The sequence below is a fragment of the Chionomys nivalis genome, chromosome 3 (genome assembly GCF_950005125.1).
Source record: "Chionomys nivalis chromosome 3, mChiNiv1.1, whole genome shotgun sequence".
Classification (NCBI taxonomy): Eukaryota; Metazoa; Chordata; class Mammalia; order Rodentia; family Cricetidae; genus Chionomys; species Chionomys nivalis.
The window spans coordinates 61443843-61469276 of NC_080088.1; the positions used below are offsets into that span (position 1 = coordinate 61443843).

The window sequence follows — 25434 nt, forward strand, 5'->3', positions numbered from 1 at the left end:
ACAACACAGCAACAACAAAGTGAATGGTTTTAGGTAAAGCTTCAAGTTAGCTTCCATTTTTATTAAATGTGTTTTTCTAAGGAATATATTACACTTAAAATTCACCAGCATAAATAAAGACTAATTTTAAAATCTATTTTACTTATTAAAAATGTAAACATAAGGATTCCCTCCCCAGTGCCAACCTGATTTTAAAAAAGGAAAAAAAAAAAAAAACAAACCCACCACCACCACCACCAACAAAAGTCTTTTCTCCAGCTCAGTTCTTCCTTCAGAAGGAGCACCCAGATAGCAGAGCCTAGGGCAACGGTCACGGCCCAGAGAATGAGTGCCCAGTGAAGCTGGCTGTGAGGTGTGAGCAATGTCCACGTCCTCTTACAAGGACCACTCAGTGTCTGCAGAGACGGGCTCTTCTCTGATCATCCGGCTTCTATGTCCACAGCTGGGCAAGGCATGGAGCACAGACAGCGTCTTGGCTGGAGACTCCAGGAGGCTGAGGAGGGCCAGCAGTGACCAGTCCTCATCAAGAGTCAGTCCTGAGGCTTTACCCAACCACCCTCCTGCTTATACATGGCCACAATTGGGAAATCTTCTTTTCTCTGGGGGCGGTAGGAATGAGACAGTGTCTCTCTCTGTAGCCCAGGCTGGTTTAAAATCATAATCCTCCTGCCTCTATCTCTCCCATGCTGGGATTACAGGCATGAACACCATGCCCGGTTCAATCTGTAAGTCTAATATTGAAGAAACATTAATAACATTTCCGGAATACTCTGATAAGCTTACTTATGTGTCTTCCTAAAACTATTTACAACCCATACGATTATGTGATATCTTCAAATCTCAATAAACTCTAGGTCAACCTAGGCTGAAAACTAATGCTAACATAATTTATAATATTTATAGAATGCCCATTTGGTCTTAGAAATATAAGAATCCTGTTGGGGAAACGTAGGATTACTGGAAGGATGCTCTACAGACGAATCAGAGGAGGCGACACAGGCTATCAAATGCTGCCTAGCTCCTTCCCACCCTGCTCAAGGCCCCTCACATGGCTTTGCTTCCTTCCTGCAAACTCTGAGAAAACCTGAGACAACTCACATGGTATGCATGACACCTAGAACCTTGAAACACTATGAGCTGCTTGAACTGAACACCGAGGTAGCCGGTTTTATAAACACTTGACCTTTCTGATTCAGGAAGGGAAAACAGTCTACGGTCCCCCCTCTCCTTCCTGCCCCACCTCACTTTCAGCATGGAGCGCCCTACTGGGTCTCCTCCTTGGCCACTGGTTTTGATGTGAAAGGCTGATCTGCCACAGAATGCGAGCACAAGGCTGATCTGCCACAGAATGCGAGCACAAGGCTGTATCAAGTTATTCAGGTCAGATGACTTCTACAGATAATTCTCCACCAGAATCTGACTATAGAGGGCTCTTCTTAGTGACAATGAGCTTCTTAAATTGTCTTCCGGGCTGTGACCACCTAAGTCTTGCTAAGTATACAATGTGGGATCAGGGATGAGCGACTTCTCCTAGCCTCACCGGAGAGGAGCGGACCAAGCAGCGAGGCTGGGAACCCTCAGGAGTGCAGTGCTTCCCGCCATGGACTGCATAAGTTTCACGTTTGTGCAGAGGGAACACCGGGACCTCACATTCCAAGCTGAATAAATATATATACAAAAAACATCATCTGTAACATTTTCTCCAGTAAGTCATTAGTGCAAATATAATTATATTAATTAAAAAATAAAGCAAAAATATATTTCAAGTATAAAAAGCACCATGCTTGCAAACAATGCTACCTAAATGGCACCACTGCACAACAGTCAAAGTGTGGTCAAACCTGCCACTGTCTCTCAACACATTCCACTGAGATTCTCGGTGAAATTCTTTATACATTTTGTAGGATGGTTCATAATCATCATAGGTATGAAAGTTTAACGTATATTTCTTTCTCCCCACCTCTAGACAGGTTCATCTCACTGTGCAGCCCCAGCTGGTCTGGAACTCACTTTGACCAGGCTGGCCTTATACTCAGAGATCCACCAGCCTCTGCCTCCCAAGTTCTGGTATTAAAAGCATGCGCCATCATGCCCAGCATATTGCATATTTCTTTCAACACATCCTCGCTTTTCTGACGTTGTACGATTTAAAGAACACCGAACACTGGTGAAACAGGGTGCTAGTCTACAGACTGCGAATTCTCTATCACTGAAGCTGACTGAATTTGGGACCCCCAGCTTTTCACAACGATGAATTCCTCTAACTTGTACTGTAGGCAGCACACATTTTAACTTCCTGCCTCTAAAAACAAAGGGGGAGTTTCCCTCCATTCCGAGGCCTGCCATCCTGCCGTCCTGCCGCAGTATCGCGGTCACTGGAGTTACTACTTAGTGCCCAGGTTTTGCTTGCTTACAAAATTTCTTTCTTTTCTCGATTCTCAAGACAGTGTTTCATGCAGCCAATACTTGTTATAAATTCAAATTCCCTATGTAGCTGGGTGACCTTGAACTCAAGACCTCTCTGCCTCTGCTTTCCAAGCAGGCTCCCATGCTTCCTTACTTAGAGCACCCGCTAACTATAGGCTGGATGGAACGGGGGGTGGTGGTGGGGAGTGGGGTGGGGGGGTGGGGTGTGTGTGTGTGTCTAATGTCATGTTTCGTTCTACACACTGTTTTATATTTACTTGTGTGTACTTGCTGTGCATGTGTGTGGGTCAGAGGAACTCGGCAGTCAGTCCCTTTCATCTTCCACGTGGTCTCCAGGATTCAGAATCAGGACAGCAGGCTTGGTGGCAAGTGTCTAGCTCCTGGGCTATATTGCTGGTCCTGAAGGCTACAGAACTGATCATCTTTAGGGAGAAAGATAGGACCTCAGTCTTCACTGAATGTCAAAGTTGAGTCACTAGAGGGTTGGAAGCTCTGGAACCAGAGCAGAACTGCCTCCCAGTGCAGGAGTGTCAATCGTGGGAAGAGACAGACGTTTAAAGCAAAGGTTATCTTCCACCTCTGAAGGACACAGCTGGGCCCTGTGGGCAGGCTGGATGTCCAACCTACACTTGGCTCTTCAGAAACAAGCCAGATCACCTTGTTTTGACTTGAGCTTTTCTTCTTGTCCATGAAATAACTTCCAGAGATTAGCACTTCGTCTGTAACAGCTCATTCTACTTGGAAGTAACTGCATGCCTGTCCACGTCTAAACTCTTAAAACGTCCATAGGCCGAAAGGACCGCTTGGGTTTTGATGGATTTTTACACTTCTTCTAACTATTACCCGGGCACGCGCAATCATGCTGTCTTGTTTCTCAATTTCAGCGTTCTTCCTATGCACTGTACTTCACACTCTCCCATGGGTTTTCAAGTTGCTATGAAATTAATGAGAAATGCAAGTGGATGCTGAGCTCAGATGAAGACGGCTCAGAGCCGACAGCACACTAGCAACAGCCTGGTAGCAAACGGACCACACAGCTGGCAGGAAAGGCAAACACAGTTACGTCAGAAGCAAAACGGGAGTGACAAAGAGCATGATGATTTGAGTGTCTCGTGTCCAGGTGCTCATTTAAAGCTTGTGCAATGGCGACGGGAAATCCGAAACCCCAACAACCACTTTTGTCCTTTGGAGGGTGGGACAGTCAACTTAAAACTCTGGAGTGGTCAGTCAGCTGCCCTGTGAGTGACCTCAGTGCTCAGGAACTTTTCAGTTAACACAAATACGAGGTATGTGGTCATGGCAAATCCCACCGCCCGTCCTGCATTGAAAGGAGAACTCGCTGCCAGAAGACTGCACATCCACCTGCGATTCCTCTCTAAGCTCCGAGGTGGCTGTGTGGCCGGTGAGTGACTGCAGTGGAGCTATGCGTCACCATCCTGCTGCGGCCAGCACGTCCAAGCTAGAGTCAGGGACGCCACCTCTGCCATCTCATCGTCTGCCAGGGCTGGCCCTTGCCCAGGTTTTGTGCTTTGTTCATGGGAACATGCCAAACCTGTCATCTTGAGAATCCGCTTTTCCGTCCCTAGTGCCACACACACAGAAGAAATCCAGCCAGCAGAGGAAATAGATTGCCTAGGAGGAGCCAAAGCGTGACCACCAGGCTAGAAGAACAGGAGCAGAGGTCTAGGGTAGAAAAACAAAAGAAAACAGGCATATGTTTGTGATTTAATCACTCCAATTAAATACTGAGAGGTGGGCAGAGGATTATGAGGTGAGCAAGGACCACCTTCAGAGGCTGTCCAGAGCTACAGCTCCACGGTACAGCGCCTGCCCCGCATGCCTGAGGCCATGTGTTCAATCCCCAGTCCTCTATAAATGGGGCGTGGTGTGCACTTCTGTAATCCAAGTACTCTGGAGGCAGACAGAGGTGAGAGGATATTTTGAGTTTAAGGCTAACCTGGTCTACACAGAAAGTTCTAGGCCATCCTGGATGACAGCGTGAGACCCTGTCTGAAAATAAATAAGTAAATGAGTTTTAGTATTCTAAAATATATTGTTTCTGGAAGGCTATATGAACAATAAGAAAAAGTAGAAGAATTAGTGGAAATAAAATTCATTCTATATTTATTTCAGAATATTAGCAGGTTTGTTTGTTCTTTGGGGCTCATGCAGCCCAGGTAAATCTCAAACTCCGCATGTAGTTGAGGATAACTTGAACTCTTGATCCTCCTGCCTCTGTCTCCCAAGTGCTGGGATCTAGGCATGTGCCACCAAGCCCTGGGAAATACGAGCTTTATTGTTAGCGGTTTAGTACTAAAATGGTCTAACTCACAAGTCAGCAGCAGCAGGGATGAGACTCTGCTGTGGGCTAACTAGATGTCTCAGGTAAGCACACTGAAAACATCACACGTTAACATTTAGCAGGTGGTGACTGTTTTAGAGAAACAGCTCAGTCTGGGGATGCAGCTCAGGGGGCAGAGTGCCTGGCAAGCTGGTGTGAGGTCCTAGATCTATCACCAGCAGGAATAAAGCAGGTGTGGCAATGGTGACACAGGTCCATAGTCCCAGAACTTGGAAGGTGGGGACAGAAGGAAGTTCAAGGCACCCTCACCCTCAGCTTCAGAGGGAGTTGCTGTTTGGGACCAGCATGAGTTAAATGAGAGGAACGAACACACACACCACAGACATACATGCACACATACACAAAAGATACAGACAGACACACAGACAGACACAGACAGACACATACACATCGCACGCATACAGAGACACACAGAGACAGACACACAGTCACATATATAAACATTCACACACACACACATATATACACAAAGATACATATAGAGACACACACGCAGGCACATAGAGACAGACACACAGACATATACACAAAGATACACACAGAGACACACACACAAACATACAGATACGCAGGTGCACACAGACACACAAACACATACACAGGTCTTACATACTAGAGCAAGCATATGTGAGCATTCCTAGCTCTCTGAACAGGTGGTCAGCTAAGACTGTGCTCCCGTCACACATACTGACACACATGGGGAGTCAAGGCTTTTCAGCGGGTTAAAGTGCTGCTTACAAAGCGAAAAGACAGTGCCCAAGATCGTCCTAGTCTTGTTATATTCTGAACAGTTCTCAGAACTGTGCTCGTGGGGTCAGGAGATGATTAGGAGGTCACAGCAATGACAACACAACATACAGACTCAGAGAGGCACCCGATACATAAAGAGATGCTGTGTCCAGTACAGTGGGACTTGACCTGATTAGGGTGTTGTAGGAATGAAGAAAACACCCACTAAAGAAACAAGAGACACAACAGGTGTCACTGAAAAGCTGGGGCCAGGTGGGCTGTGCACACTCTGATGGAGGTGAACCAACTACTGATACAACCAGGAACCTCAGAGTGTTATGTACACCCCAGGGAGAGGGGCTCCCTAGAGTGGGTCGGAAGTCTATAAACACCCAGAAGGAAGCTGCACCACTAGTCTTTATGTGTATAATCCTGGAGGAAGGCTCTGCCACCATTATGAGTCTCGCCTAGGAAGGCTCTGTCACTTCTATAGGGCTGGGGCACTGGGGTCCTTGGCATGACCGTGCCCATGTCACCCCCTCACTAACTCAGGGTTTCCACTGCTCCCTACAAAGAGAGAGAAGGAGAGAGAGTGTAAAGGGCCATGTGACTGAAGTGCAGGGTGCCAAGAGTGTTTGTGATCACCGCTGCTGACTTCTGTCATGTCCTGGGGCAGACACATCATCATCTCAGCCTTGATTGGACTTGGCTTTCAAGCTTCTAATAACAGAAGGCAGCATGGTTTTCCTAAAGGTCCTCAACCAGACAGAAAAGGCCTTGGCCTGCTCCAGAACCTAGTTATGATGTAACTAAAGTATAATTAGTTTCCTTTTGTATTTGATGGGTAGAGTTTTGTTCAGTCTTAGTTCCAAAAACAGTAAGTGTAATATCCACTGCCATGGCCTTGAGAGAGGGTTACCAGATTCTCCACACAGAGCCTTGCCTGTCCTTGCTGTACCACAGAAGCAGTTACCAGCTTCAAGCTTCTAGTAACAGTGGGCGGCAGAGAGAGGGAAAGGAGTTTGGCCTGCTCCGGGGCCCTCAGTATCCCTCACTCCACCAATGGTGGAGGGCACTCACCCAGAGGAAGGGCTCGGGTCAGGTTGGCAGCAGGAGGGTCAGTTTCCGGGGGACACTGCTCACAAAAGTCCCAGCAGGAGGGGCACAGTAGGTTTCCATTGTGAATCCAGCCGTTCATCTGAATGCGGACAGGGAGGACCTGCCCAGCCCGGCTACACAGATATGAAGTATCTTGAACCCAAACCTTCAGACCTTGAGGAGAACAAGAAACCTTCAAATGGGGAGAAAAATGAAGTCAGTAAGAGTCCGGGATGAACGCGCACCAAACGGTCCCTCACTTAATGTCACAGTCACGTAACCCTAGAACATGTCTGTGCAGACCAGCACTGGACAGAGAGCTCTCACCTCCGGCAGTACTTGCGCCTTCCCAGAGCTATGCACACTGGATTCTACCTGCTGAGTAATCTTCTTTATGATCATGCTCTGTGTCTGGCAGAGAAACCAGACGTGGAACTACAGTTTTGGAAGCAGGGCTGAGCTTTACTCCACCCAGTGGTATGCAATGTAATCCTCCTTCAGGGCAGGAGGATGAGGACGGCAAGGTCATTGCTAGACCAGTCTGGTTTACACAGCAAGTTCCAGGACAGTCAGGGTTACTTAGAGACTTTTGTCTTTTTTTTTTTTAAAAAAAAAAAGAGCCAGTAAACTGGGGACCTACATACGTGCACTGTAGTAAGTTCAGGTGCATGCATGCACACACACACCACCACCACCACCACCACCATCATCATCATCCTCAGCTAGAGTAAGTTTGAGGCCAGCCTGGCATTTTCTAGATTACTGAATGATGTGGAAGGGACAAGCCCACCATGGGTGGCACCACTGAGGGCAGATGGGGTGGAGTTGAGCCAGGTGTGAGGAACAAGCTAGTAATCAGTATTCCTCAGGGCTTCTGCTTTTGCTCCTGCCTTGAATTCCTTCCGTCTTCTCTCAGTGATAGAGAAGAACCTGTAGCTGATCCAAACCCTGCCCTCCCAAGCTGCTTTTTGTCAAGGTGTTTTATCACAGCAACAGAAACCGTAACTAAGACCCTGGCATCTGTGAGTGGGGACAGGAAAATTCATTAGTTGGGTGCCTCCCTCTGTTCACAGAATCCCTACATCTGGATCAGTAAAGTGACATCACCATCCAGCATGTACCTGCTGTGGTCTTCCCTTTGTCGCCATGCTGGAGATCAAACAGGTCTGTGTGCATGCAAGGCAGACACTCTCCCACCAGGCAGACCCCAGCTCCTCTATAGACTTTCTGACATAAAACTGAACATTATTGCCTTACAAAACAGAACCTGCTCAAGAACAAAATTTGTCACTATCTCCTTAGGATTTATATTCAGAAGTAAAATCACAGAACCTCTGAGTATATAACAACTTACTTTTACTTATTTATCTTAAGACAGGGTCTCACTATCTAGCCCTGGCTGTCCTGGACAGCTGGCCTTGAACTCAGAGAGATCCGCCTGCCTCTGCACCCCAAGTGCTGGGATTAAAGATGTGCACCACCATGCCTGCCTCTGCACCCCAAGTGCTGGAATTAAAGGTGTGTACCACCATGCCTGCCTCTGCACCCCAAGTGCTGGAATTAAAGGTGTGCACCACCACGCCTGCCTCTGCACCCCAAGTGCTGGGATTAAAGGTGTGCGCCACCACCATGCCTGCCTCTGCACCCCAAGTGCTGGAATTAAAGGTGTGCACCACCACGCCTGCCTCTGCACCCCAAGTGCTGGGATTAAAGGTGTGCGCCACCACCATGCCTGCCTCTGCACCCCAAGTGCTGGGATTAAAGGCGTGCACCACCGTGCCTGCCTCTGCACCCCAAGTGCTGGGATTAAAGGCGTGCACCACCGTGCCTGCCTCTGCACCCCACGTGCTGGGATTAAAGGTGTGCACCACCGTGCCTGCCTCTGCACCCCAAGTGCTGGGATTAAAGGCGTGTACCACCGTGCCTACCTCTGCACTCCAAGTGCTGGGATTAAAGGTGTGCACCACCGTGCCTGCCTCTGCACCCCAAGTGCTGGGATTAAAGGCGTGCACCACCGCATGCTTAGCCCAAGTTACATATATTCCAAACGGACAGTTACAAGCAACTTCTCTCAAAGAAATGACAGCATTTTCACAAGCCCCAGCACTCACACTAATTATTACAAAACACAAGTGAGTGACAGTAGTGATCAATAAATCATCCATAGAAGCAATATCAATCATAATCTAAGATATAAAATTATATATTGGAGTAGTGGCCAAACTCGCGGTTTACCTGGTAGCATCCACTGCCCCAGTCTGGGTAACTGAGCTTCCTCTCGCACTGTTCCATGACAAACGCTGATTTCTGGAGCAGACAGACCGAGTGAGGGCCGTACTTTTCTGCACCGTAGTTTTTAAACATTTCTGAAACAAATCCAAAGAGTCTTCTCAGACACTGACCATTAGTGTGAAGAATAAGAAACAAGATATTCTGTTTTCATGATTAAAAGTCAATGAAAAGACAGGAAGACAGCCAACTTGGGGCCAGCCGGGGCTACAGAGACCCTATTTTAATAGCAACAGCATGAAAGAGGGTTTAACAATCTAACGTGCTGAGGTGGCCTGCTCACGTCTACAGCCCCAGGTCTCGGAAGGCAAAGCAGGAAGAGCTGTGTCTGAAGCCAGGCTCAGAGGAAACTGCCTTCCAAAACAAAAACCCACAAGCAGATCAAATTTGCTGAATGGAAAATTTCAGCTTAAAATGATAAATAAGACTCCAAGCTCAACTGAGCTTTCAGAGAGGAGCCGGCGTGAGAGAATCACTAAACCAGAAATGAGACTAAGTGGGCCGTAAGAACAGAGGTCAATCACCCAGTTCTAAAATCATATGTGACAGAATTAACACCAAAGCAAGAGCCACTTCTGTGACGACCTACAAACAAGGTGTCCTTTCATGTGACTCAGGGCAGGCGTAACATTTTGTTGTTTGGATTCTGTTAATTCATTTTTATTTATTTATTTATTTATTTATTTATTTATTTTGGTTTTTCAAGACAGGGTTTCTCTGTGGTTTTGGAGCCTGTCCTGGAACTAGCTCTTGTAGACCAGGTTGGCCTCAAACTCACAGAGATCCGCCTGCCTCTGCCTCCCGAGTGCTGGGATTAAAGGCGTGCGCCACCACCGCCCGGCCTGTTGTTTGGATTCTGAAGACAGTGTCTTGCTATGTAGTTCAGGCTGGACCCAGAACTTGTGGTCTTCCTGCCTCTTGCCTCCTGCAGGCTGAAATCTTTGTATCTTCAGTTTGTGGCACCGTCTGGAAACACTGATGACAGTCACAGACGAAAGCACAGCTGCAGATATGCAGGTGAATGGCCTTTTTAGGAGGGGAAGGGACAAAGTCCCCAGATTCTAGTCACAGTGCGTTCTCTCTTATAGTTCACAAGCCTCGGGGTGGTGTTTTCATTATTTATTATTTGTGTCTGCACACATGTGTGAATACCATGGGGTTGGGCAAGCGTGGCGGTCAGAGGACGAGTATGTATACCTTTCTCCTTCCACTTCTATGCGGGTTCCAGGAATCCAACTCGAGCTACCAGGCTTGGACAGCAAGTGCCTTTACCCACCGAATCAATTTGCCTGCCCAAGCTTCATGTTTTCCAAAGTAGAGAGTTTAAGTAGCCCATTTATTTGATTTTCTATAATTTTTTAAAATTTTATGAGCTATGAAAGAAAATGTAAAATAGCAAAAGCAAATCCTATGTAGCTCTCGTCTGTGAACATCGAGCCTTTGAAAAGAACGCTGAATAGCGTACAAAGCAGGGTTTCCAGCTGACTGCAGTCCTCCAGCTGAGCCCGAGGCCCTTCCACTTCATATTCTCAGCCGCACAGCCTGAAGTATCCATATTTTTAAAATACAGAGCCTAAGCTGGGCGGTGGTGGCGCACGCCTTTAATCCCAGCACTCGGGAGGCAGAGGCAGGAGGATCTCTGTGAGTTCGAGACCAGCCTGGTCTACAAGAGCTAGTTCCAGGACAGGCTCCAAAACCACAGAGAAACCCTGTCTCAAAAAACCAAAATAAATAAATAAATAAATAAATAAATAAATAAATAAATAAATAAATAAAAATAAAATACAGAGCCTAGCTCTGAAATAACACTGTGGCCTTCCAGCCAATCCTCACGGGCAGACCCGTGTGTTCCTCACTTCAGCAGGGCACTGCTGAGCGGTTCCATCATGAGTGTCTGCAATAGGTGAGCAAGAGCAAAAATGACAGCGCTCAGGTAAGTGTGCCAGGTGAGGCCCAAGCAGCAGCCCTGGGCTACACTCTAGCTCCTCTAGCTACTGCCAAGCCCACTGCCCTGTATGTTCAGGACACTCTTCAAAAAAGGAAAGAAAAAGAATGGAAAAAAAATTATATATGATTTAAATGATCTAATTTTAATAAAGTAGAAATAAGATGGAAAGAGAAAATGACCAAGTTAAAATTTTTGAAAAAAGATGGATAAAAATTGTTGTTGTTCCCCCCAACCCTGCTTTTAAAAAATGTGTTTTATTATTTTATATGTATGGGTGTTTTGGCTGCATGTGCACCAAGGGCATGCCTGCCTGGTACCCAAAAGGCCAAAAGCAGGTGTCTGATCCCCTAGAAAGGAGTTTCAGACAGTTGTGCGGGTGCTGGGAATTGAACCCAGGCCCTGTGGAAGAGCAGTCAGTGCTCTTAACCACTGAGCCATCTCTGCCCCTGCTTTTTGAGATAGGGTCTCACTCTATAGCCATGGTGGCCTTAAACTCTCTAATCTTTTCACTCCAACCTTCCAGGTGCTAAGATTATACACACGAGCCACCATGCATGGCTAATTCCTACTTTTTATTAGATATCATATTTGAGAATATTTGTTTAGAAACTTGTGAGGAGGAGGGTCATCTGTCCATGTGCACTCTCATTGGTTAATAAAGAAACTGCCTTGGCCCCATGATAGGGCAAAACCTAGATAGGCGGAGTAGACAGAACAGAATGCTGGGAGAAAGAAGCCGAGTCAAGCAGATGCTATAGCTCTCCTCTCCAAGATGGATGCAGGTTAAGATCCTTCCTGGTAAGCCACCACCTCGTGGTGCTACACAGATTATTAGAAATGGGTTAATCAAGATGTGAGAGTTAGCCAGTAAGAGGCTAGAGCTAATGGGCCAAGCAGTGTTATTATCCCGAGATCTGCAGAGATACAGGGGGAAACAGGTTCCAATAAATGAGGAGAAGCCCTACAGGATCTTGCTCAATCGCCTGTTCATGCTCTGGGAAAACATGACGTCTTTCTTATGTTTCCCGTAGGGACTTCAGAGACATGAAATGGTAGGAAATGCATGCTTTCTGCAGGGCCAGGGGGAAGGTGAGTCCATGTTCATGTCTGTGTATGTCGCCAGCCGTCCTCTCCTGGGTCAGCACAGTTTTGAGCACTTACTACTTAACTCTTCTTCTTGCTGGTGTTTTTCTTTTTTTTTTTTTTTTTTTTGGTTTTTCGAGACAGGGTTTCTCTGTGGTTTTGGAGCCTGTCCTGGAACTAGCTCTTGTAGACCAGGCTGGTCTCGAACTCACAGAGATCTGCCTGCCTCTACCTCCCAAGTGCTGGGATTAAAGGTGTGCGCCACCACCGCCCGGCTTCTTGCTGTTTTTAAAGACTTATTTGTACTACTTTAAAGCTATGTGTACATGTGTGTCTGTGATGCGTATATGCACGTACGTGCAAGGGCCTGTGGAGCCTAGAGCGGTTCTAAGATTCCCTGAGGACAGAGTGAGAAGCAGCTGAGAGCTGCCTGGCACTCAGGGAAGTGAACTCAGGTCCTCTGCGAGAGCAGTAGGTAGTCTTCACTGCTGAGTCATCTCTCCAGCTCCCATTTAATTTTTGCAGTAATTTATGAGGCACATGATATATGGGCAGAGAAAGCAAGGAACACGAAAGCTGAGTAATTTTTATGTAGACAGACAGCAGAGGAGGTGAAACACAAACTCGAGGTTGCCTGGCTACAAGAGCTGTTTCCTTAGCGACTACTTCATATAGGTGACATGAAATTGCATGGTGTCGTTAGCCCTTCATTTCACCAGACTACTGACCTGGTTGATTTTCCAGTATTCTACAGTCAGAGCTGCGCTGGTATTCGCCACTTAAGTGCCAGCTGAATTCCTGACTGAAAGGGCAATAGTCGGCGATCTCTACTGACCCACCGTAGTAAGGTAAGTCCTCTGAGGATATTCCACTGAGCTCATCGAAGTACTGTGGACAGATCACAGGAGGGGAGGAGAATGAGAGTCATTTTGTAAGATCAAAACAAGACCCAGGCAATTACAACAATCTGCTCGTGCTTCGGACCATAAAACAGTAGTGCGGTTCCCCCAGAAACTGTCCAATAAAGATGATGTAATATTCCTGGAGGACATCTTCAGGGCGCTGCGGTTTTAGAAATAAGTGGTAAGATAATTAAGTTACCTATTAAGATAATGAATTTGATGAAGCATAATTAGACTAAGCAAAAGGAATATTTAAGACAAAGAATTAATATTTTCATTCCTTAGCATAAACGGATCAAATTCATGTAAATTGAGATTATATTTTGTTAGAATGTTTAATCTTTAAAACTGCTGTCTGGGCTGGGGATGGTGGTGCACACCTTTAATCCCAACACGTGGGAAGCAGAAGCAGGTGGATCTCTATGAGTTCAAGGTTAGCCTCGCCTACAGAGTGAGTTCCAGGACAGCCAGGGTTATGTAGAGAGATCCTGCCTCAAAAAACAAAACAAGTATTTGCTGTCTGAATTGCTGAACTGAAGTTCATTTAAAAAAAAAAAATCATTAAAGGAATTTGTTTGGGATTGGCTCAAAATTTCATTTCCAATAATTTTGGAAATGACTCTAAACATGCTTCTGCCATTTTGTAGTGCGTGCTTATGTGAAGGAGTCTTTATAAAGTTAAAATATTGGTAACTCTGGAAAAACACTGAAAATGTTCAACATCTTACAGTGAGGATTTAACTACTTATGCAAAAATAAACTAACACATCTACCTCATTAGTATGTGTATTTGCTTTTCTCTTTCAAAATGTTATATGTATATGTATAGCAAAAATAAAAAATAAACCAAAACCCCTAAAAGACACTGGGGGTCAGAGGCAGATGGATCTGTGGTCTAAGGAGTGAGTTCCAGGCCAATCAGAACTACATAGTGAGACCTTGACTCATGAACACCACAAAAAACAGGAAGAGAAGGACAGCTGATGTAACAGAAAACCAATGCACAAACTGAAGACATCTTAACATAGCACACTAGGCACAATGGGCTGCGCCGTAAACCCAAGCCCCTGTGGGGGAGCTGAGACACGAGGACTACTGGGGCCCAAGATTGTGAGGCCATCCACGCAAGACAGCAAAAACAGTAAATATAGGAAACGTCTAAGCAATTTTAGGGGCAAAAAACAACCTTAAAAAAATAAAGCTATTTACATAAAATAGTTTGAACACCAAAGTAGCAAGGAACCAAGCACGTTGTAAAGGTTTCACACTGTGCCAGGAAGAGCACACGCCCGTATACTCCAGCACGCGGGAGACTGAGTCAAGAGAACTGCATTAGCGGTCGGTCAGACATGGAACCCTGTCTAGGAAAAAAAATCACATTTTACACTAATGTACTGTGACACTATCCCTGCAAATCACTGCCATTAACCTCTGAGACATGTGTGACAATCGGTTCCTTTGTGAGTGGCAGGAGCTGAGGGATTGAAAGACTACAAGGAACTTGGTTCACTGCTGTTTATGACGGGGTTTTGAGTCTGTGAGTACCACACCCGGATCCAGAAGAGGAAGTTAAAATCAGTCAGACTCAGGCCGGACAGAGGCAGCCACTTTACTACCTTTTACTTTTAGAAGAGCTTTATTTATTTCAAATTTTTGTGCCTTTAAATGTTTTTCTTGCATGTATGTAAGTGTGCTATGTCTGTGTTCGATGACCAGAGGCCACAAGTCTGCTGGATGCCCTGGCACTGGAGCTACAGACAGTTGTGAGCCGACAAGTGGGTGATGGGAATGGGACCCAGGTCCTTTATGAGAGCAGCCTGTGTTCTTAACCACTGAGCCATCGCTCCAGCCTCCTGTCCCCTTGCAGATCCCACAAATCAAACTATCTTTTTAAAGAACTTCCACATCTTCTAGTTAGCTGGATTAGAGGAAATTACTTTCTTTCAGGATTTTTGTTTTCTGAATAAATTAGAGAAATTTAAAGAAGGCGATGAAAGCAAAGATTAGAAAAAGATCAGCAGAAGCTGGGGTGACTCAGGGGCTACAGCACTTTCTGTCAAGTGTGAGGTCCTGCGTTTGACCCTCAGCGTCCGGGTGGATGGCTGGGCACAGGGCAGCCCTGTGACCCACTGCTGGGGATAAGGGCAGGATCCTGGGGCACAGCTAGGTACTCTGTGATGCTAAGCAGAACGACAGCCTTGAAGAAACGAGGGATCTGCGGGTTTTTCTTTCTTTTTCTAACAGGAAATTACACAATAAAAAATGTAAGAGATTTACTCTCTTAATTAAAAGAGACTGCTTTGGAGGAGGTTGACTCTTAAAGCTGGGCTGGGAACAAGTGTTACCTGGTATTCTGGCGGTAAAGGGTCAGGAAACCTCTGCAGGTTGCACACGGCAACGGCTCTCCGGTCCTGTCTGCAAGTCAGCTGCAGTGGGTTACTCCTGAGCGTGTCACAGTACGGGCTTGGCACCTGCCGCCTGAACACAAGGAAGGCATGTTGATGTCAGGGCATTTCCATGGCAACAGCCTGCTGAATAGAGGTCTACACCTCTTGCCATCAATCCATAAAGAGAAGGTTGCAGATCCATTAGAGAGACTGTCTTCTCAGCTACAATCCTGAGAGTTCAACAGTTCTTAGTACATTTCTAATCCGGTTATCAAGACTCTCCCCAGAGTAGAGCGGATGCTGAGCATAGATGTGGAGGACTTATCTAGAAGCTGAGAGCACATTACACCTTATTAAAGGAAATCCCATTAACCCTTTTCCACACCTTCGCCAGCAAAATCCAGTTCTATAGGTCCACAGTCTGAATTAGCTTAATCGCTGAGGGGAAAGGATGTTTAAAATACAGAAAGGATGAAGTCTCACTTCTACTTCCTGGGAGACAGAACAGATGCGTTTTTCTCTCTTTTTCATTCAAAGCACAGCTGAAATCCTAGATACTAGAACTAACAAGATGAGGGCACGGAAAGCAGAGAGAAGAGGGAGACTAGGTAGGAACTTGAGGGTTAGAAACCCGGGGTAGTGAAACTTTCTCAGCGACTGCAGAACAGACCAGCCAGGCTAAGTGGGTAAAGGCGAGTCCCGCAGTGTGAGTTCAGTCCCCAGAACCCACATAAAAGCGGAAGGAGAGACCCAGCTCCACAGAGTTGTCCTCCGATCACACATGTACCATGGCACGTAAACTTCTCCCTATGCACAATAAGGACACACACTGTAATGCAGACAGGTGATTTTTTTGAGACAGGGTTTCCTCTGTTGACAGGTCTGGCTGTCTTGGAACTTGCTCTGAAGATCAGACTGGCCTCGAACTCAGAGATCCACCATTAAAGGTGTACACCACCACTGCCCAGTGACAGATAATTTTTTTAAAGATTAATTTTTAAAAATTAACTTAATTTTTACTTTAAAAAAATCGGCAGAATAGCCGGGTGGTGGTGGCGCACGCCTTTACTCCCAGAACTCAGGAGGCAGAGGCAGGAGGATCTCTGTGAGTTTGAGGTCAGCCTGGTCTACAAGAGCTAGTTCAAGGACAGGCTCCAAAGCTAGAGAGAAACCCTGTCTTCAAAAACCAAAAACCAACCAAACAAACAAAAAAAACCCAAAAAATTGGCAGAATAAGCAATCGGCAGAATAAGCAATCGGTAGAATAAGCAATCGGTAGAATAAGCAATCGGTAGAATAAGCAAGCGAGAAATCAGCAAGACTGTAAAGAGTCAGCACCATTGACCACAACCATCACGGACTTGCCACAGAGTCCAACAATAACTGCAGAATATGCATTCTTTCCAAGAGCTCAGAGAACACACAGCAAGACAAATCCTGTTGAGCCATAATGCAAACATCAGTAAGTTCAGAACAACTGAAATCATATGGAGTATTTCCTCCACTACAGTGGAATCAAACTAAAATTCAACAGCAAAAACGTGACACAAAAAATGTCAAACCCGCACGAGCAAGGAACTCAGGACGGCGAGGGGTGCACCCACACACTGAGGCAATGGGGATGTTCTATCGGGAACTCACCAAGGCCAGCTGGCCGGGGTCTGAAAAAGCATGGGACAAAACCGGTCTCGCTGAACATAGCGGACAATGAGGACTACTGAGAACTGAAGAACAATGGCAATGGGTTTTTGATCCTATTGCACATAATGGCTTTGTGGGAGCCCAGGTAGTTTGGATGCTCACCTTAATAGACATGGATGGAGGTGGGTGGTCCTTGGACCTCCCACAGGGCAGGGAAACCTGATTGCTCTTTGGGCTGAGGAGGGAGGAAGACTTGATTGGGGGAGGGGGGGAAATGGGAGGTGGTGGTGGGGAAGAGGCAGAAATCTTTAATAATTAAAAAATAATAAATAAATAAATAAATAACCATTATATTAATCATAAAAAAAATGTCAAACCCTTGAAACCTAAGTGACACACTACTAAATAATCCACAGGTCAAAAAACATTCAAGGGGGGAAACTTGGAACTAGATAAAAACTATAGTCTACTGAAGATGTGGTTGTGGGGTCTGCTGGAGGGGAAGCTTCCAGTGTTCCAGACGCAGAAAGAAGAAAAGCCTCTAAGCAAATGGCTCAGGCTCTGGAGACAAGAGCAGATGGTCAGAACAAGCAGAAGGAAATAGGCCACAAAGAGCAGAAGCCAGTGAGAACAGAACCACACACGGCATCAGGGAATGGAAATGGACCGAGCTTGGCCTCGATCTTGCTGTGCAGCTGAAGATGACCTCTGGAGCGGGGGGAATCACGTTACTTCAGCTCACTGGCTTAGGTAGCACTGGGGATCAAACCCAGAGCTCTGTGCATGCGAGGCAAATACTCTGCTAATTGAGCTACATAAGTAATCCCAAAAAATGATTGTTAAGGAAGATTAAAAAAAACCTCTGTAAAGAAACAGAGAGAAGGTACCCTTTACCAGTATGAGGAATGAAGCAAGAGAGCACAGCAACCTGACAGACAACTAAGTAATAAGGGGATGGCAAAGCTAACTTTACACATATAAACTTGATAATTTAGGCAATAAAAACCACAAAATGCCACAGTTCGTTCAACGTGAGACAAACGCTTTGCAGCGGTATTGAAGGGCAGTCTCCAGTTCGTGTCGCCGGAGAAATCACTTTACACTCAAGAATAAAAGCTTGCACTTGGTGGTGGTGGTGCACACTTTAATCCCAGCACTCGGAAGGCAGAGACAGGAGGAGCTCTGTGAGTTCGAGGCCAGCCTGGGCCACAGAGCAAAACTGTCAAGGCAGAGTCAGGGGGTGGGGGTGGTGTCTGGAGAGATGGCTCAGTGGGTAAGAACTCAAAGGACCCTAGTTCAGTTCCCAGTGGCCACGCTGGACAGCTCAGTGTCCTGTAACTACATGTCCAAGGCATCTGATGCTCTTTTCCAGCCTCCCCGGGAACCCACCAAATGTATGAATGCACATATATACGAGTAAAAAGAAAATGAATCTTAAAAAAATAAAATGAGGAGAAACAGAGGGGAGGAGGAAGGACACCGATTCTTTACAATCTCTCCCAGAAAGCAGAAGAGAAGGGGGTACTTCTTAGAGTATTTTAAGATAAACAAGGTGCCAGGTGGTGGTGGTGCACGCCTTTAATCCCAGCACTCGGGAGGCAGAGGCAGATGGATCCCTGTGGGTTCGAGGCCAGCCTGGTCTACAGAGCTAGTTCCAGGACAGGCTCCAAAGCTATAGAGAAACTCTGTTTCAGAAAACAAAAACAAACAAACAAAAAAGATAAACAAGGTAGAAATTCTACATAAGAAAGAAAGGAGGAGAGGGAAGAGAGAGAGAGAGAGAGAGAGAGAGAGAGAGAGAGAGAGAGAGAGAGAATACCCTAGTTTGCAGAGTAAAGAACTCAAGAGGGGTCAAGAGATGCCTTACACAATAAATGGGCCGGTGCTCCAGGCAGGTAGCGATGCCTAATGCGTACATGTCTACTAAAACACTATGAAAACATGAGGCAGAACAGCCATAAGAAACAGACAACTTCACCATCAACTGGAGACTTCACCTCCCAGAATGTATGGGGCAGAGGGCAGGACTCAGCATGAATCCAGCTCAGAAGTACTGGCACCTTTCAAGGTCACAGGGAAAGTCTACCGAGAGATGTCATCTGGACCAAATACACAAGCTAACCAATGTCATGAAGAGACCTTAACACGCCATGCCGATGACAACAGAATTAAACTAACCAATGTCAATGTCATGAACAGAACCCTAACACGCCATGCCGATGACATCAGAATTAAACTACAAATAATAAAGATACAGGAAAAGTTTTTAAGAGAAACAAGACTAAGTTAACAAAATGAAAATGTCCCAGCACTTGGGAGGCAGAGGTAGGTGGATCTCTGTGAGTTCGAGACCAGCCTGGTCTACAAGAGCTAGTTCCAGGACAGGCTCCAAAACCACAGAGAAACCCTGTCTCGAAAAACCAAAAAAAAAACAAACAAACAAACAAAAAAAAAAAACAAAAAAAAAAAACAAAATGAAAATGAAGCTAAAAGCTTAGAATAAAACTCAGTACACGTTAGGATTTATTCTTAACATACATATAAAGTGCATTTTTTAAAGATTTGTTTTCATTTTACGTGCATTGGTGTTCTGCCTGCGTGTATGTTTGTTTGAGGGGGTCAGATCCCCTGGAACTGGAGTTACATACAGCTGTGAGCGCCATGTGGGTGCTGGGAATTGAACCTGGGCCTTCTCGAAGCATAGCCAGTGCTCCTAACTGCTATGCCATTTCTCCAGTCCTATAAATTGCATTTTAAAATAATGACAATATCTAAGTATGATGACAAAATCCATTATTTAGAGACTATTATTCATTCCATGCATTTGTTTTTCCAAATACATAAGATTTGAATAAAATATGGTTTGAATAACATGAAGTATATGCTCTGAGAGTCTTATCTAGTTAAAGGTAAAATAACTGTAAAGAACAGAAAACTATATAGCAATATTCCTTATAAATATATATTCAAAGCCCATAACAAAGCTCAGCATTTGTACAGAAACAACTATATGCCATGACTGAATACGGTTTATTCCATAAACGCAAAGGTGGTTTAATATTTTAAAATCAAGCAAAGTAATCCACCATAATATTAGGTTAAAAAAAAATACATGATGGGCTGGAGAGATGGCTCAGTGGTTAAGAGAATCAACTGCTCCTCCAGAGGACCCGAGATCAACTCCCAGGCCCCACAGGACAACTCACAACTGTCTCTGACTCTACATCCAGGAGATCTGACACCTTCACACAGACACACATGATGGCAAAACCAAAAAAACATATAAAAATTAAAAAAAAAAAACTGGAAAAAAAATCACATGATTATATAAACTAAAGCAGAAAGTATTTGATAAAATTCCACATCCAAGGGCTGGAGAGATGGCTCAGCGGTTGAGAGCATTGGCTGTTCTCCAAGAAGGACTGGGATCACTCCCCAGCACCCATACTGCAGCTCACAACTGTCTGTGACCCCAGTTCTGGGAATCTGACACCATCACAACAACGTACATGAAATAAAAAATTTTTTAAAAATTTGCCATCTACTTGTGGTTCAAAAACAAAACTAAGAGAGAGAATAGCGAGGATATTTCTTAAGTTACAGAGAACCTTCAAAAACAGAAGCCAACAACTTCATAATGATGAAGACTGTTTCCTCCATTCTGCGTTTGCGGGCTGGAAAACTCAATAGTCTAAGGATGGTACTTCTCCTTAATCAGATGCACAGGTTTAATGCAGTGTCTGCTGAGCCATCTCACCAGCTTTTGTGGTTTTTTTAATATAGACAAGATTACTGTAAACGTCACACAGGAAAGCAAACAGTAAAATTGTTTTGAGAGAGAATAAAGCAGGAGGAATCCATTTCTGCCTCCCAGTTGAAAGATGTACTGTAGAATACTTCAGAAGCCACACACCACGTGCCATGGAGGGGCAGACGCACGGAAAGATGCATCAACAGAGAAGATGGGAAAGGCCCACATGAATATATGCAATTGCTGTGGAGAGCAAAGAGAGAGCTGGCAAGACAGCTCAGTGGTGAGGGTGCTTACTGCCAAGGACCGCTGTTCAATCTCCAGAACCGGTGTCTGTGGTGCTATTTACCCCGGGGCCTCATGCCTGCTCAGCAGACACAAGTTTGGCAAAGAGCTCTTAGACTTAGCATCAAAAACATAATTCCTGGGTGGAGAGAGCCCAGTGGTGCTGTGTCTGCCCAGTAGGCATGAGGCCCTGGGGTAATTGGCACCACAGGCACCAAGAACAGAACAGAACCAGTTATGAATTACCCATTTATTCAGGAAAAGAACTTCATTAACATCTTTTGCTTAAACAAAAACCATGATAAAGTGTTGGCAAGATGGCTCAGTGGGCAGGTCCCAGGACCCGTGTGGTGGAAGGAGAGCGGCTATTCCTGCAGGTTGTCATGTACAAGACTGTGACATCCAGACATGCACACACCACACATAAAAATGTTTATAAAAACATGCTAAGAGTTTGAAACACTAAGATATACACTATCAGAAGATATGTCCAAACCTCGTATCTAACAAGAACTAGCATCTAGAATCTGTGATCTTTAAAATGTTATAAAACAATCTGATTAGAAAATTAGCTTAAAATATGGAGGCAATCAATAAAAAGGTTACAAAGACAGCAAATGTGCACAGAAAACAAGTTCACATCACTAATCATTAGAGGACATGCAAACTAAAATCACTAAAACATGATTACACACACACCTATGAACACAGAATGAGCAATAGTGATAACACCAAATGCTGGCACCAATGTGGAGAAACTTTGCACACTCCTTCCCAGAATTTTAGGAGAGAATTTGGCTGTTTTTTAGAACCATAACCCTAAGCTGAACAGTTATGTATGTGAAGGTATAAACAGTGTGGAAGATCTGATGGGCTGTAATTTCCTGATAGGAGCCGGTACAGTGTGTGCACCAGCACACCACATAACCACATAGGCACAGTATAGAAACCTACAACTACCAAATGAACCAACAACTGTAGTTTTGGAAATGAAGGTTTATGCTCACGTAAAAACTTTTGCATAAATGTTTATAGCAGTTTTATTCACAATAGTCCCAAAGTGGAAACTACTCAGATGTCTTCATGAGTCTTTGAACAAACTGTGCCGGTCCATGTAATGGAATACTACTCAGTCTAGAAAGATCCGATTAGCATAGTTTCCCATGCTTTTAATCCCAACTCTTGGGAGGTTGAGGCAGGAGGACTACCATGAATTTCAGACCATTCTCGTACATTTAGTAGTAAGCTAGCAAAGCCTACACAGTAAGACCTTGTGTCAAAAAGAGAGCAAAGCAAGCCAGGCGGTGGTGGTGCACACTTTAATCCCAGCACTTGGGAGGTAGGCTGATTTCTGTGCGTTCAAGGCCATAGTCTACAAGAACTAGTTCCAGGACAGGCTCCAAAGCTACAGAGAAACCCTGTCTCGGGGAAAAAAAAAAAAAATAGGCAAAACAAAAGTTAGTAATATACAACAATGTAGTTAAATTTAAACATTAAAGGAAAACACCAGCCACACTGTGTATATTCATTTTTAAAATTTCCATAGCATCTTTATGTATTGTTTGAAATGGCAGAGATACAGAAGTGGACAACAGATCACGGGATTCCAGAGTTTAGGGAGGGGCTGGGTTGGGAGGAAAGCGGGCGTGTCCTTATGGTAGGCCTGTCCCCAGTCAGACTGTGCACACACTGTAAACAAGCTTTTCAGAACGGCTCCTATCAGGAAATTACAGCCCATCAGATCTTCCACACTGTTTATACCTTCACATACATAACTATTCAGCTTAGGGTTATAGCTACAGAAACACCTTTGTATTTCCTTTTTTTCTTTTTTTCTTCCAGCTTCCGGATACTAAATCAACATTTGCTTGTATAGTCATGTGTGGATTCTTCTAGTTTGTGATTCAAAACAATCCTGTAATTACTTATGATTATTAGGAAGAACTCATAGAATATTTTCTATACACAGTAGCTGGTATTTGATGCTCAAGATCGAGAACACAGTCAGAAATGAACTGCACCAAGACGAATGTGGAACACCGTCTTACTTTTGCCTCTGCTGATCGATCCAGAATTTACAGCTCTTTCTGACAAATTCACAGCCCATTCCTCGGCCCCAGTCGAGTTTCTCTGCCATGCTGTAATTCGCTTTGTACCAGCTGTGGAAACAATGCAAAGAAAGCACCTTTTATTGACTCCAGCCCCTCCTACAGATCCTGCAGTGTGCAGAGCAAAGACTTAGCAGGGACCCCAGAGGCCATGGCCAGAGCTGCACACTGTAAAGACCCCGAGGCCATGGCCAGAGCGGCACACTGTAAGGAACCTGGAGGGCACACTGTAAGGAACCTGGAGGCCATGGAAAGAGCTGCTCACTGTAAGGGACCCCGAGGCCATGGCCAGAGCTGCACACTGTAAAGCCCTTGCTGCAGGAGGGCTACTACACAGGACTGTGAGAAAAGGTTCTTAAATCAAAGGCAGTTTAGCCAGCAAATTCTCCAGCTTCAGGGCATCCAGAGTCACCTTCTGGCCTCTGTGGGTACTCACATACACACAGCACAGACATACAGAAATAAAATAAGTCGGGTGAGTGGAGCACCCTTTAATCCTGGCACTGGTTAAGGCAGATCTCTATGAATTTGAGGCTAGCCTAGTCTACAGTGTGAGTTTCAGGCCAGACAGAACAATAAAATGAAACCCTGTCTCAAATAATCAAACAAAACTCCAAAAAATAAAAATTCTAATCTAATCTGAGGAAGTCAAATAAACTAAAATATTCTAAATAATGGGTTTTACAGCCGGGCGGTGGTGGTGCACGCCTTTAATCCCAGCACTTGGGAGGTAGAAGCAGGTGAATCTCTGTGAGTTCGAGACCAGCCTGGTCTACAAGAGCTAGTTCCAGGACAGGCTCCAAAGCCACAGAGAAACCCTGTCTCAAAAAACAAAACAAACAAAACAAAACAAACAAACAAAAAACAACAACAAAAAATGCGTTTTACAAAAGACAAAGTGTACTACCAGCAAAACTTAGCTGGTGTGGGGACCTGAGGCTTGGATGAAGAAGCACTGGAAACAGGGTTTTCAGGGGTGACTGGGCTACAAGATCATTTAGTGGGTTGATGAGCCATCCTTTCTTTCAAAAGCAGCAGAAAGAACTGTGCTGTGGGCAGTAAATCTGTTCTCAGGAGACTGAGGTTCAGGTTTTATATGAAATTCCAACACTTGGTTGATAATCACCAAGTGCTATGCCGTTGTTCTAGGGCTTTCCGTACAGTAGCTCGGGAGAGCCTCGGAAGCCTCGATGGAGTAAGCATCACTGTTACTGCTACTTTACAAGTGAGGGACGCAGACACCGGCACACACCAGCTAAGGGACAGTGCCTGGCATTTAGAGCTTTAAAACGTGAGCTCTAACCCACATAAAGTGAAAATGATCTTTATAATGGACACATATACTTCTAGTATATACACACAGTCATGTCATAACTAATTTCAGAATACTTCCATCACCCCCTCCCTAAATAAACCAAGTTCCTGTCCCCATCTGCCACTCCTCACAAACACTAAACCACTGCCAGACTTACTCTTCCACTTAACATAATGTTTTCAAGGCTCATACATGTTGTGGTGTATAGCAGAATCTCTGTTTTTTTTTCTTTTTTTCAGACTTTAGTGTGGGGACAGTTTTAAAGTACTAGCAAAATGAGTGAGGGTACAAAGAGTTCCTAGATTCTCCTCCCTACCTCTACAGACTCATAGCGTCCCTCACCCAAGTTACCTATCGGTGTCACCGGTGAATTTACACGGGAATGCCATTACTACCAAACCCCATAGTGCACATTAGGCTTCACTCTTGGTATGGCAGGTTCTTTTAGGTGTATGCTCTGCCTTGCATGCATGTATAAAGCCCCTAAGTCTGTTCTCCAGCACCACAAGGAAAGAAGGGAGAAATGAAGGGAGGGAGGGAAGGCATTTATCAAGAGGATGCCACGCGCATGGTTTAGTGCCCCACCCTGTCTTTTGCATATCCATCTCTCCTTCCTGCACCAACCCTGGCAACCATCTCCTTACAGTTTTACGCTTCGTCACACAGTGGCCTTGTAGTCTGAAGCCTTTGCGGACTGGCTTCTTCCACTCAGTATCCATGTCTTCTCATGGATTGTAGCTCAGTTGTTGTTAGTGCTAAACAACTCTTCCTTATCCAGCCAACTAGAGCCTCTTTTGTTGCAGGTGTACAATTTCAACTCATTTCGTAATTATCAAGGAGCATAGCTAGCTGTACGGTAAGAACATCTTCGGTTTTATAAGCAGTTACCAAGCTGTCCTCCCATGTGGCTGAATCATGTTGCTTTCCTACTGACAATAAATGAGTTCTGTGCCTTCGTGTCCTCCCTGGGATTACGTGGTACTGGTGCTCTGTATATAGTCATGTCGCGTTCATGTCTCATGAGAGTCTTAATGGTAGTTTGTCAATGACATGTGATGTCATGCATCTTTGCAAATGCTCATTTGTCTCTATTTTTTTTTTTTGAAGAA

General features: G+C 45.0%; 1 protein-coding gene across 1 annotated transcript in view; it reads right to left on the bottom strand.

Moving 5' to 3' along the window:
• Positions 1-233: 233 nt before the first annotated feature.
• Lmln (leishmanolysin like peptidase) overlaps positions 234-25434 on the bottom strand; it is a 59478-nt gene continuing 34277 nt past the window's right edge. The window contains exons 12-17 of the mRNA XM_057765386.1: positions 22951-23061; positions 15184-15316; positions 12665-12824; positions 8852-8982; positions 6599-6809; positions 234-4110 (exon numbers count right to left, since the gene is read on the bottom strand). Coding sequence (XP_057621369.1) covers positions 4010-4110; positions 6599-6809; positions 8852-8982; positions 12665-12824; positions 15184-15316; positions 22951-23061 — 847 coding nt within the window. The 3' untranslated portion in view covers positions 234-4009. The remainder of the gene's footprint in view (positions 4111-6598; positions 6810-8851; positions 8983-12664; positions 12825-15183; positions 15317-22950; positions 23062-25434) is intronic.